The sequence below is a fragment of the Equus quagga genome, chromosome 13 (genome assembly GCF_021613505.1).
Source record: "Equus quagga isolate Etosha38 chromosome 13, UCLA_HA_Equagga_1.0, whole genome shotgun sequence".
In the NCBI taxonomy this organism is placed as follows: domain Eukaryota; kingdom Metazoa; phylum Chordata; class Mammalia; order Perissodactyla; family Equidae; genus Equus; species Equus quagga.
In genome coordinates, this window is record NC_060279.1 from 45,802,520 (window position 1) to 45,814,620 (window position 12,101).

A 12,101-nucleotide genomic window follows, 5' to 3' on the forward strand; every position below is an offset into this window, starting at 1 on the left:
GTACGTTCCGGCAGTTCTTTGGGAATTTAAACTAGAGTAACAATAAAAACAAAAGATAGATGCGTGTTTGTTTGCACGCCCTCCTACCCCAGCATTGCTGCTGCTGCTGCGAGGTGTGCAAGCGTTGCTGGCGTTCTTGGAGCTTTGGCAGAGAGAGCCAAAAGAACAGAAGTGAGAAATTTCATAGAAACGGCCTAACAGCCTTGTTTGATGTCACTGGGGAAACTCTTTTATTTTCCTTGTAGTATCTGAGCTATTACCTGTGAACACTTTGACCATCATCAGTCTGAAAGGTATAAACAGCATCTTAGAATAGAAGATCTGGTGTCTGGGAGTTTGAAACATTTTGCTCATCTTTTCCACACTTGAGAGAATTCACTGTAGCCTGGGATTTCTGTCTCTGGGCTTCAGCCCCAAATTACTTAACCACCCTATGCCTCAACTTTTGCCTCTGTGAAATTAAGATTTATGGAACATTTCTTTATTGTCATGAGGGCCGTCCCAATGCTAGGAGTCTTCCATTTTACACACAGCAAAAAAGCTTAAAGAGACTAAATGAATCATGCAAATTCATATAAGCTGCAATTAGTAAAGCCTGTATTCAGACTCAGATCAGCCAACTGCAAGTCCGGTGTTCTTTCCACTCTGCCACAGTATCCTGTCAGACCAAGCTAACTCCTGACCTTTCCTGCTGAAGGAGAATGGCTCGAAGTACAGCAGGTTTTTTAAAACAAAAGGCATCTGCTGTACATCAGATTTTCATTTCTGTTCTTACCAACTCTAGTGCTCTGTTTTGGAATGGGAGAAGGTGGGCTGGGCTTCTGGCCCCTCCCCGTGTGTATGTATTAAGTATCAGCCACTATGAAGACCTCTAACAAATGATACATCATTTGCTCCTCACTCCGGTCTTTCCAGTAACAGAAGATGAAACAGGCTTAGAGTGTTTCAGTAACTTGCGAGAAGATGCACTATGCCAGAATTGAGATTTGGTCCCAGGCCTGATGGGCTCCAGGGCTTGTGCTATTTATTACATTAGAGAAATGGAGCATAGGCACACCTGAGCAGCTCCTCTGTTCTCTGCCAAGAGTCACAGTGGCCAGGCTTGTCTCTCTTCTTTGTACTCTCCCAGGTAAAGAATCTAGAGGGAGAGATGATACTAGGAATATTGAAATAGATGTTGACGTGTTCCCAAGACGTTGTAAGGTACCTTTTTGACTTAAACGCCTGTATTCTCCATGAAGGTAAAAGTGTAAGGTCTGTCATTTCTTCTAGAAAGAGTTTCCTAGTATGTGCTGCTGGTGATACAATAGTAAACCAGAAAGGTGTGATCTTTGCCTTTATGGAGCTTACTTTAGTAAAGGAAGTAAACAAGTTAAGAAATAATTATAAATTGAGAGTGATGCTGTAAAGAAGACAAACAGACTGGTATGAGCTAGGGAGGAACTGCTCCCGCTATCCCTGAGATATATTCTAGAGGCAGACCTGCTAGCCTTGCTGGTGGGCCACACACGGCGACAAAGGAGACAGTAATCCAAGGGATTTCCAGGCTCTGGCCAGAGCAACAGGGTATCTGTGTGGCCATTTACTGAGAAGGGCAAGACTCGGGGTGGGGGAGTAGTGCAAAGAAAAGGGAAAGCTCTGATTTGAACTGTCTGTGAGGCATCAGAGTGGAGACACTTGGGCACGCAGATCCATTGCTCAGAGGAGAGATCCAAAATGGAGATATAAGTTGCAGAGTTGTCAGAAAAGAGAGAATATTTAAAGTCCCAGAAATGTTGAGATTACCAAAGGAAAAAGTATATGCAGAAAAGAGCAGGTGGCTTAGGAGCAGGCCCTGAAGAATGCAACAGTTAGGGTCATGGACAGGAGGAAGAGCCCTCAAAGAGACTGAGAAGGAACAAGCAGTCAAGTAAGAGGAAACAAGGATAATATGCTGCCATGAAAACGGGAGGAAACTTTCTCGAAGGACGGAACATCCAGATGTGTTTGCTATTTGTCCATTCGATTTGACACTGTGGAGGTTGTCGGGGACCTTGAAAGAGTGGGTTCGCAAAGAGTGGTGTGGATGGTAGATTTGGGAGTGTGCTGAGGATAGAATGGGAGGGGAGGAAACAGAGTTTGTGTGTAGGCAACTCTTCTCAGAAGTTTGGCTGTGAATGAATGATTGCAGAGATTTAAATGAGGTGGCTAGAAGGGAGTATGGATGTCAGAGAGACAGTGTTTTCAAATAGAATCATGTTTGCTGATCTGAAGAATCCAGTGGAAAGAGTGGGACTAATGTTGCTGGAGGAGGTGGGACAACAGCAACAAAGTCTGGGGAAGTGAGATGGGCTGGGATCCATAGTGTGAGTAGAGGAAATGTAATGAGGATACCCCTTTGCAAGGTATAATGAAGAACGGGGAAGAATATTGACTTATTTACGAGGAAAAGATTATAATGATGGAACAAAGATATGTTAGTTGCACAAAGAGAGAAGTGAAGCTAGGACAGAGCTGGTATGTAATGTTCAGGTGGTAGAGTTAATGGTCTTGAGTACAAGTGAGGATAAGAAGGTGATGGTCAGGGAGGGAGATGTTTAAAATTCAGATTTCAGAGGATATCTGCTTCCTCTTTGATGTGATGAGGACCTGTCAGTGAGTGAGTGAGTTAAGGTGAGGAAGCTGTTCTTGGAGTTAAGGAGGTGTTTAGAGAACAGAGGAGTCGGGTTGCAGATGAGCACCCGGTGTTTGCTGGACACCCAGCAGGATAGCAGGGCTCAGGTGGTCAGGAAGGAAAAGGGTGTTCTGAATGTAGAAGATAGTGAGGAGAGAATGAAGATGGGAAAAGCGGCTGCCACAAGCAGGGGCTTAGTAGAAGAGAGGAGGAGTAAGGTGTGAAAGCAGCAAGGAGGCCTCTTAGTCTCTAAGTGATAAACCTTAGTGATAAGCCTGCTTGAGTGTGATGTCTTCATCTGACATATAGGGGCAATTATATGTATGTTTTTAGACAGCGTTTAGAATTTGGTGAGTTAATTTCTATAAAGCACCCACCATAGTGCCTGGTACATGCTAAAAAAATGAACAAATGCAAGTTCCTGCACCCTACTCCTTTAAAAACAAACAGACCTATCCCCAGTCACCCAAAAAAATCCCTGTTGTGTTTATAATCCTAATTTTATACTTCATTTAATAATCCTTTACTACCTCTTACTGTTCTTTACTTTCATTGAAGATGAGTCTGCAAAAAAATATTAGTACCAAAAATGTTACTGACATAGCAAACTAGCAGTGAGGAAGAAAGGTGAGAAGACACACTTTAATAAGTTATCCCTTTAGAACTCTCTAAACAGGTTAAAAAGTGAGTTCTAGGAACTTAGTCTAGATTTCAAATTTAGGAATAATATCATAAGTCACCTTTTCAAATAGAATAAAGTTTCCTAAAGAAACACGATCACTTAAACCCACTTTTAAAAAACAAATCTCTTCCTTCACTGCAAGAGGAAGAGCGGCAAAGACGGGAGGAGGCGCAAGTGTTGAGCACAGAGACTTCATCCCACGGCGCATGCGGGCACAGCACAGCTCACTCAGAACACCAGCCGGGGCCAGATCAGACCTGGAGGAACTGAGAAGGGTGCAGGATTCCAGTCCCAGCTCTCCAATCTGATCGTTTATGACACTGCCGTTAACAGTGGTAAACTCAGTTGCAGTTAACTTTCATTGATTACATGAACATCTTTGGGAGGGGAAATGAGAATCTTACAATTTTCACTTTCAGCCTAGTGAAGCCAGGAGAAACCTCCACATTGTTAGATGCATATCCTATCTGGCAAAAAAAAAAGCCAACAGAAAAGAGTTCCTGTTTATTTCTGGGGGTAACAGTCTTAGACTCATGATTGTAAATTTAGTGACACAGTCAGAACAAGTGAGCTCTGTTCTTTCCAGGATAGCTTTCATCCTCAGCCTCAGAAAACCAGTCATCCAAGCCACAAATATTTCTGTGTAGCCAGTAAATCCCAAGAGTGCGCATCTGCACATTCCTGCCTCCATTCGCATCTTGCATTAAAGCCTCAGTGCTGGCTTCTGACAGCGGTGTATGAAAAGTCCTTTTCCAAAGGCCACTGCCCTTAAAAACATAAAAAGCGAAGAAGAGGAAAAACATGGCAGAATTTAAGAAGTGTCCTGAATAGAACCATCCAAAGGTGAATCCCGGAGATTCTGTCAGTACGCTTGTCCTTCACACAGACAGAATCAGGTGCCAGAAATGGGCAGGGTGTAGACACTGACACAGTGCCCAAGAGAATCGTGGCAGTAAACTACCTCTCCATTCCACGCCATTTAAACATGCTGTGCCACACGCCGCTGTGTAAGACAGCACCAGTGCTGCACACTCAGTCTGGCCCAGTGGCCCCCCATGAGTTCCTTGTGCCAGGAAAAGTCCCCGGCAGAAGGCTCTGAAAGCAGCTGGCTCTCAACAGTGGAGGGTCAGCCAGCCTGGGGCTGGCTAGCACCGCTGTGAGAGATGGCTCCGGGAGACCCCGGCGCCTCTCCAAGGGAAGGGCAATCTGACCTTCCCTTTTCTGAACGCTACTGAAATAAATTTACAGCTAGAACAATCAAATATTCATGAATTCAGGCTTGGGATCTTAGTACAAAGACTGTAAAGAAGTTGACAGATGGATAGCTGCTGTGGTGACAACCCTGGCGGGAGCATAAAAAGTCCTAGATGAGCTATAAAAGAAACCAATTGTGGTGTAAACATCACTGCAGAAGGAACCTGCACCCATCCCACAGCCATCTGACAGCTCAGGTTGCATTTGGCAGGGAACCGTGCTTGTCTCTGGAAAGAAAGTAGCCACAATATAATTCGTATCTCCAGGCCTTGGCATTGGCTGGCCTCTCTGTTATGATGGTTTCCTGGCCTTTCTCTGCCCCACACACTCCTACCCACATTTTAAGACTACTTGGCGTGTCTGACACCTGTCCCAGCTCCTCAGACAGGGGCCTGGCCTCTTTAGGGCTCTGTGTAGATGGAAGCGCTCGGTAGACACTGGTTGCACTCCCTGTGCTGGAGTATAACGGCCCCTTTGTCTGATGTCCTTAAGTACTCCGTCAGTTCTCAGAGGCGTTCGCTTGTAGACCCCTCTGATCTGTAATGGAGCCTGGCTCAGGATGCTTGGTAAAGCGCTGTGAATAACTGTAAAACTCCTGACTCTGACGGCGCTGCAGGAGGAAATACAAGTGGAAGTGTTGCCCTGGGCCTAGAAGGATCACAGAGTTGTACATATTTACTGTTTCAATCAAATAGCACTATTTGTAGTTAATCAAGAGGGAAGAACAGTGTGAAATTGGCAGTGATTACTTAAATGCTGCTTAAATACTGCTATCATTGAAGTATTAACAATGCAGCCATACTTTATAAGACATATTCTATTATTAATTAGGTTTTTCATTAAATTTTTAAATACTTCCTCAGTTTGCATATTTACATGATTGATGGAATTACTACAGAAGAAACTGACCATTTCTTTGAACAAGATTGAGTTAACAGATGAGGAAGCTGAAGTCCAAGGATGTACCAGTGGGAAAGTGAACAACAAAAATGAACTTGAGGTACTCACGTTCCACTGTGACATCTAGTGGGAAAAACATTCTAAGCCCTGTCTTGGCTGATGTAACTGATGATTCCACAAACCAGTAAAGAATTACAAACTGATAGGCAAGTACTGCTAGATAAATATAGTTTTAAAATTCTTGTGTTGAATCACTTACAAGGAATGCTAGAAGATACAGACTGTTTTGTATAAAGGGGTTAAGATGGAAAACTGCATTCAAGAGCAAGAAAGGAGCACGTGTGTTACCCTTTAAACTCACGTGGACGTGCACTCTCCTCATTTCTGAGGGAAAAATACACAGAAGCTGGGTGCTTGAGTGTTACAATTTCAGAACACATGTCCTCGAAGACTCTGTCTTCAGGTCTGAGGATTAAAGATTCTTTACTTCTTAGATGACTGCTGTGAGCCTCGGGCACAGGGACTCTAGGTGCGATGGGGACTCACGCCCTTAAGGCCCCCCACCTATGTGTGTTGCTGTTGCGTTACACAGATTTGTCCTTAGCCCCATCTTCTGGTTGATGTTAGAATTCTTAAACTGTCAGGTTAGAATAAAGTGGGTGTGAGCCTGGATGTTTTGGGTTTGGCTGTGCATCTGCCGCCCTCTCTGTTCATTGAACAGTGTTACTTCTACCCAGTGTACCAGGACTCTCCAGCATATGGAGAGTGTTGGAAGACTGGTTTGGTTTCTTGAAGCAACATGGTAATCAACAAGAATCTTACTCCTGATCCTTTGGGGACATTTTTGGTATTATTCTGACATGAGTTTTGAGGATTTAGCTGTAACAAAGGAATTGTTTTTGTTATAGTAAACAAAATTGTGCCAAATGGCTTTTTCTATTAAATTAACACATGATTCATTATATTGAGGATAATTATTTAGGATGAGTTCACTCAGCCCTAGGAAAGAGCCATGTAGTAAAACAGGAACCCTTGGCAAATTTCTAGCCAAAGTAGGTGTTCATTACAGTGTAGAGAATTGGGTTTATATTAGAAAAAACAAGTGTTGTGAACACTTTTATAAATAATTGTTTCTGTTTTTTCCATAAATAGTAGTGATCTTTTGCCTGTTGATCTTTTGTGTCTTTCTCCTCACGTAAATGTAGATCAGGGCACATACAAAAGCCAGGGGAAGTGAACTCCGCTGCCCGGCATCAGTCAGCTTACGCTGCAGCGTGGCCTTCAAGTCTCACTTATCGTATGAAGTTCATTAGAAGTAAATTTTTTAATTATAAAACCAACTTTAAAAATAGGCTTTTATTTTACTGCTAAAAATAAATGTCCAATAGCTTCAGTGAATGTCACACATGATTGTGGAGTAAGTTTTAAAATCAGGATTGTCACCATCTAAGCCTCTTGAGAAAGGAATCAGCGTCAGCTACCCAGCCCTGCAACCAGAGACTCAGAAACCCGCTGTTCCTCAAGGAGAAGTCCCTCTCGGGGGAGAGAGCTTGCATTTGGTTTAGTGCTGGCTTGACATACTGTGCTCAGTTTCTCTGACACACACAAATTCTATAGGATAAGAAATTTGGAAGCTCAAAGGGTGCAATAAAAGTTACCAGGACTGTTTTTCAACTGTTACTTTTTATGTGTTTCCATAACGTGGACGTGATGTGTTAACCTCTTTGGCGCATCACCTCGGCTCGTAATGTCAGGTGACTGATGCGTTCAGTTCAAAATGGCAGCGAGGCAGCATGCTGGGCCTCTGAGCACACGGGACAGGATCTAGGCCGTCACGAAGCAACATTGTATGTCTATGCAGCAGTAACGGAGAAAGTAAGAAGTGGCAGAGAAGTAAAAGCAAAAGGTTTGAATCTACACTTTCACACGTGGCCTCTGCAGCTAACACATCTTAAATGTGTGTTAGAAAGAGGGTCTTTACTCTAAAACAAATTCATGGTTACTTAAAATGAAGTCAGGTTTTGGAGTGTGTATAAATGTGCAGCCTAATAAAAATATTTAAGTAGATAAAACAATTGGGTTTGTTCCTTGAAAATTAGGGCATGTGTAACCTGATATGGCTCTTAAGAATCAAAGTTATTCACACGTATTTTAAGGTAAAATTGCTTCTGATAGATGCCACAGAGGAAGTTCAGCTTTCCTTCTGGCAGAAAGCCGCATAGTATAGTAAGTGGTGGGTGTGACTCCAAATCATGTGGGTAAGAAGTCCTGTGACGTGTGGCTAGCACCGAGGCCCTCCGTGGAAGGAGCAGCCTCCTGCAGCGCATGGTGATTAGGTTAGCCAGCCTGAAAATACTTTGGCTCTTGCTGACGTAACCGATCCTTCCTTCTTTCTCTCAAGGTGTCTGAGCGTCTGAGTCAGCCAGGAGTGGCAATAGGTTTGGCTTGGACTCCCTTAGGTGGGGAAATCATGTTCGTGGAGGCAAGTCGAATGGATGGTGAAGGTCAGTTAACCCTGACTGGCCAGCTTGGGGACGTCATGAAGGAGTCTGCCCATCTCGCCATCAGCTGGCTCCGCAGCAACGCCAAGAAGTACCATCTAACTAATGGTGAGTGACCTAGCCATGGCTGGGATGCAGCTGTGAGCAAAGACGCGCCTTTGGATCACGATCCAGGAGGCATCTCACAGTCCTGTGACAAAGATTAAGAGGAGCTTTAAATTATTAGTTATACCTTCAGTAAAGTACAAACTTCTGATTTGGAACCCCTGTGAAAATTCTAGTTCCCATTTTTGGACTGTCTGGCTAATGCCTTAACAAGAAACTAATTCCGAGAGTCTGTCTTGTTTTTAATCATACTTGGAATAGACTGAAACTGTGCTTTCAGACCCTCACTCTAATTGTAGCACCCATTAACATTTTGAAGGATTCATTTACCCAAAACATTGATTTTTTATCCTTTTGATTTTCTTTTTTAGGAGAAAAAGCAGGCTTATTTTTTCTACATTAAAATCACTTTTTCCTTTTTAAAGCTTCTGGAAGTTTTGATCTTCTTGACAACACAGACATCCATCTGCACTTTCCAGCTGGAGCTGTCACAAAAGATGGACCATCTGCTGGAGTTACCATAGTAACCTGTCTCGCCTCCCTTTTCAGTGGGCGGCTGGTCCGTTCAGATGTAGCCATGACTGGAGAAATTACACTGAGAGGTCTTGTTCTTCCAGTAAGTGTGACGAAACCTATTTATATGATTTTTAAATTTTAATTAATATTTTTAATTTAAATTAATAGTGCTTTGCCTTCTTCCTATGAATACCTTATTTTAAACACATATAAATTATTATTTTGTGTGGGTGAGGAAGACTGGCTCTGAGCTAACATCCATTGTCACTCTTCCTTTTTTTGCTGGAGGAAGATTGTCACTGAGCTAACATCTGGGCCAGTCTTCCTCTGTTTTGTATGTGGGATGCTGCCACAGCATGGCTTCATAAGCAGTGCGTAGGTCCACGTCCAGGATCCAGACCCTCAAATCCCAGGCTGCTGAAGCAGAGCTTAACCACTACATCCCCGGGCCAGCCCTCCATATTAAATTTTTATACCTGTAACTAATTCATATTTTTAAATTTTGATAAAAGAAAAACTGACGATTTTTCCCATGTTTTCCTTTCTACTTAGGAAGACATGCTGGGGGAAAAAAATCAGTCTGATCATGAGAAATATCAGCTGTTCAGGTGAAGATTTGAGGCTTTGTTGTAGTTAGCAAACTGTGTTAGTAGCTATTTTTAAACTTTAAGCCCAATTCTTACCTTTTTAAGTTCCTGTGGGACCTTGTATCCTCCTATCAGATAGATTTATGGACAAATAAGTAGTGTCAAATGGAAACTGTAACAAAGACTAACCACATCTAATTGCTAAATTTTGAAAAAGTCTGTCCATATGGGGCTTTGGGGCTCCAGTCCATATCCTAAACTACTGATAAAACACTGAGAAAATGTATGGAACTTGAGGGATCATTTAGGGCTTTAAGTGATTAGTTACCAGTGCCAGTCCATGACAAAATTTTGGCAGGTTCATAACAAAATGAGGGGGAAAAAAGGAATGTTCTTTATTCTGAGAAGGCCTTTGTTTTATGAGGTAATGGTGAAAGTAGATTGTAGAAGCACCAATTGAGATCACTGAAAATGCTCTCAGTTCCCCAGTTTTTTTAATTTAATTAAACCAGAAAGTCATATTCCAAACCCTATTTATTATATTTGTAGATCTCTACTTAAAAGGAATGGCTGATCTCTTTTCTTCCCCTTACACGGAGGCACTGCATGAAATTTCAAGTGGCAGTAGCGATTAACACAAGGTGCTGCTGAAGGGAAACGAGCAAGGGCTTTACTGACCATAAACTCTTCAGTCTCCTGGTTAAAGATAGGAGACTAAGCAAGGAATAATGAGAACACATTCTAACGCTCAAAAATGAGTTGGGAGTCATCGGCTGATAGGTCAGCCAACTTCTGGAAGATGGAAGTGTCCTGCTGATCACAGAGTTAGAGGTACAGAGAGCCTTCCCAGCGTGAGTCTGGGAAAAGCACCGGCTCCGAGCCAGAAGGCAGAGACCAGGAGAGCAGGAAGGAGATGGATGGGAACCAAAAGCTAGAGGGGATTCATTGAATCTCCACAGAACACATGGCTCCTCCACTTTCGGTGCCTGCTCTCAGGGCAGATGAGCACCCACGGAAAGGCTGCCCACCCCCGGGGAAGCCACGGCAGCTCTGAGGAAGCCTTCAGTTTGAAACGCTTCCACGAGACGTGAAGAAAAGCGGCGGCATTTAAGAGAAAGGCTAAGGCTAGAGAAAACGTAATTCAACAACAGAGGATAAGACAGAGCTCTTGGATTTAGAACTGAGAAAACAGAGTAGAACAAATTGTCAAAGAAATAATGGAATATTTCCTAGAATTTAAGGTTATCTTCAGAATGAAAAGAAGATTTCATCCTCTTAACTTTTCAGATCACCAAGGAAAAAATCTTTCTCATCAGTGACACCAAATGTGCAGTACCTTCAAAAGTCTAAGGGAAAAATGATTTTATATCTAGTCTTATAACAGCCTTACTATCAAGTGTGAAAGCAAAGTAAACAGATTCCTTGAATGTATGAAAATGCCTGTCTTACACCTTCTGAAGAAGGTACTTTGAAAGTGCACTTGAGCAGCATCAAGAACCCTTGAGTGGACGGCAGTGGGGCAGGATGTAGCCGTGCAGGAGGGCCTCGCCAGCTGCCAGTCTGACGCAGCACATGGTCAGAGGGCTGTCTCCAAGCCTTGCAGGTTCTAGATGGCATGATTGAGAACTGTATTTATTGCTGCATAACTCACCCCCAAAACAATATTGATTCTTATAGTTTCTGTGGGTCAGGAATTCAGGAGGCTTAGCTGGGCTCTTCTGGCTCAGGGTCTCTTGTCGCCCAGCCAGGACACGGGCCAGGTCAGTCATCGCCCGGTTACCTGGGCCTGGGGGATCCTCTTCCCACGTGGCTGGCAGATTGCTTCTGGTCGGCAGGAGGCCCCATTCCTCACCTGAGCACTTCTCCTTAGGCTGCTTGGGTCACCCAAGCATAGCGGCTGGCTACCTCCAGGGCAAGAGATCCAAGAAAGACAGATCCAGGCACAAGCTCTCCTTTGTTTATGACTTAATCTCGGAAGTCATATAACATCACTTCCACCACATGTTCTTATGAGTCACTAAGCCCAGCCCCGTTCAAGGGGAAGGGAATTAGACTCTGCCTTTTGAAGGGAGACCATTGCAGGCGTATTTTAAAACCACCACGAGAGCTTAGATTATTTGTCAAAATAACGTAATGCTTTATCAGAATCAAACTATACATAAGAGGGTTGTGATTACAGAGTGGATAAAAGTGTTAACCTTGACAGTGTAAAAAGGAATGAATCATGGACAGAAGTGCTCACACCCATCAAAAATTGAGTTTTCCCCCATTAAAAGGATTTAATGTAACATTAATTGAAATGTAAAGAATTTACTATTTATTAACCTTTTTAGTGGCTTTCCTAGCTCATGCTATAACAGAATGGAAGATGATTTGAATGTTTTAAAATAGCAGTGAAAGAAAGGTGGTCAGGGTTTCTTTCAGAGCCTGAGGAGGATCATCACCCTTAGTGACTTTCCTCTCTCCTGACAGGTGGGTGGAATCAAAGACAAAGTGCTGGCAGCGCACAGAGCAGGACTGAAGCGGATCATCATTCCTCAGAGGAACGAAAAAGACCTGGAAGAAATCCCAGGCAACGTGCGACAGGATTTAAGTTTTGTCACAGCAAGCTGCCTGGATGAAGTTCTTAATGCAGCTTTTGATGGTGGCTTTACTGTCAAGGCCAGACCTGGTCTCTTAAATAGCAAACTGTAGGTCCAAATCTCAACTTCGCTGAATTTTAAATTAGGAAGTGCCAAAAGGTACTGACAGGGTTGATTTTATTCATACTGGGAAGGGTAAGCAAATTGTCCCTAATTTGGGAATATAATCACAACAGTAACAAACCTGAGTCATTACAGAAATGTTATTTCAATAAACTGATAGAAATTGAGTTCTTGTCTAAGTGGGATCATCACTGTCCC

The 12,101-nt window shown here is 43.1% G+C and overlaps 1 protein-coding gene across 2 annotated transcripts in view; it reads left to right on the forward strand.

The window, feature by feature from the left end:
• The window catches only part of LONP2 (lon peptidase 2, peroxisomal), a 104,570-nt gene extending 92,500 nt beyond the window's left edge, over positions 1 to 12,070 (forward strand). Inside the window, exons 13-15 of one of the 2 annotated variants that reach the window (XM_046682360.1) lie at positions 7,891 to 8,098; positions 8,645 to 8,711; positions 11,671 to 11,809. In XM_046682360.1, coding sequence (XP_046538316.1) covers positions 7,891 to 8,098; positions 8,645 to 8,670 — 234 coding nt within the window. In that variant the 3' untranslated portion in view covers positions 8,671 to 8,711; positions 11,671 to 11,809. Of the gene's footprint in view, positions 1 to 7,890; positions 8,099 to 8,520; positions 8,712 to 11,670 lie in introns of both variants that reach the window. The other variant, XM_046682359.1, reaches the window with a different exon arrangement.
• The last annotated feature ends 31 nt before the right edge of the window (positions 12,071 to 12,101 follow it).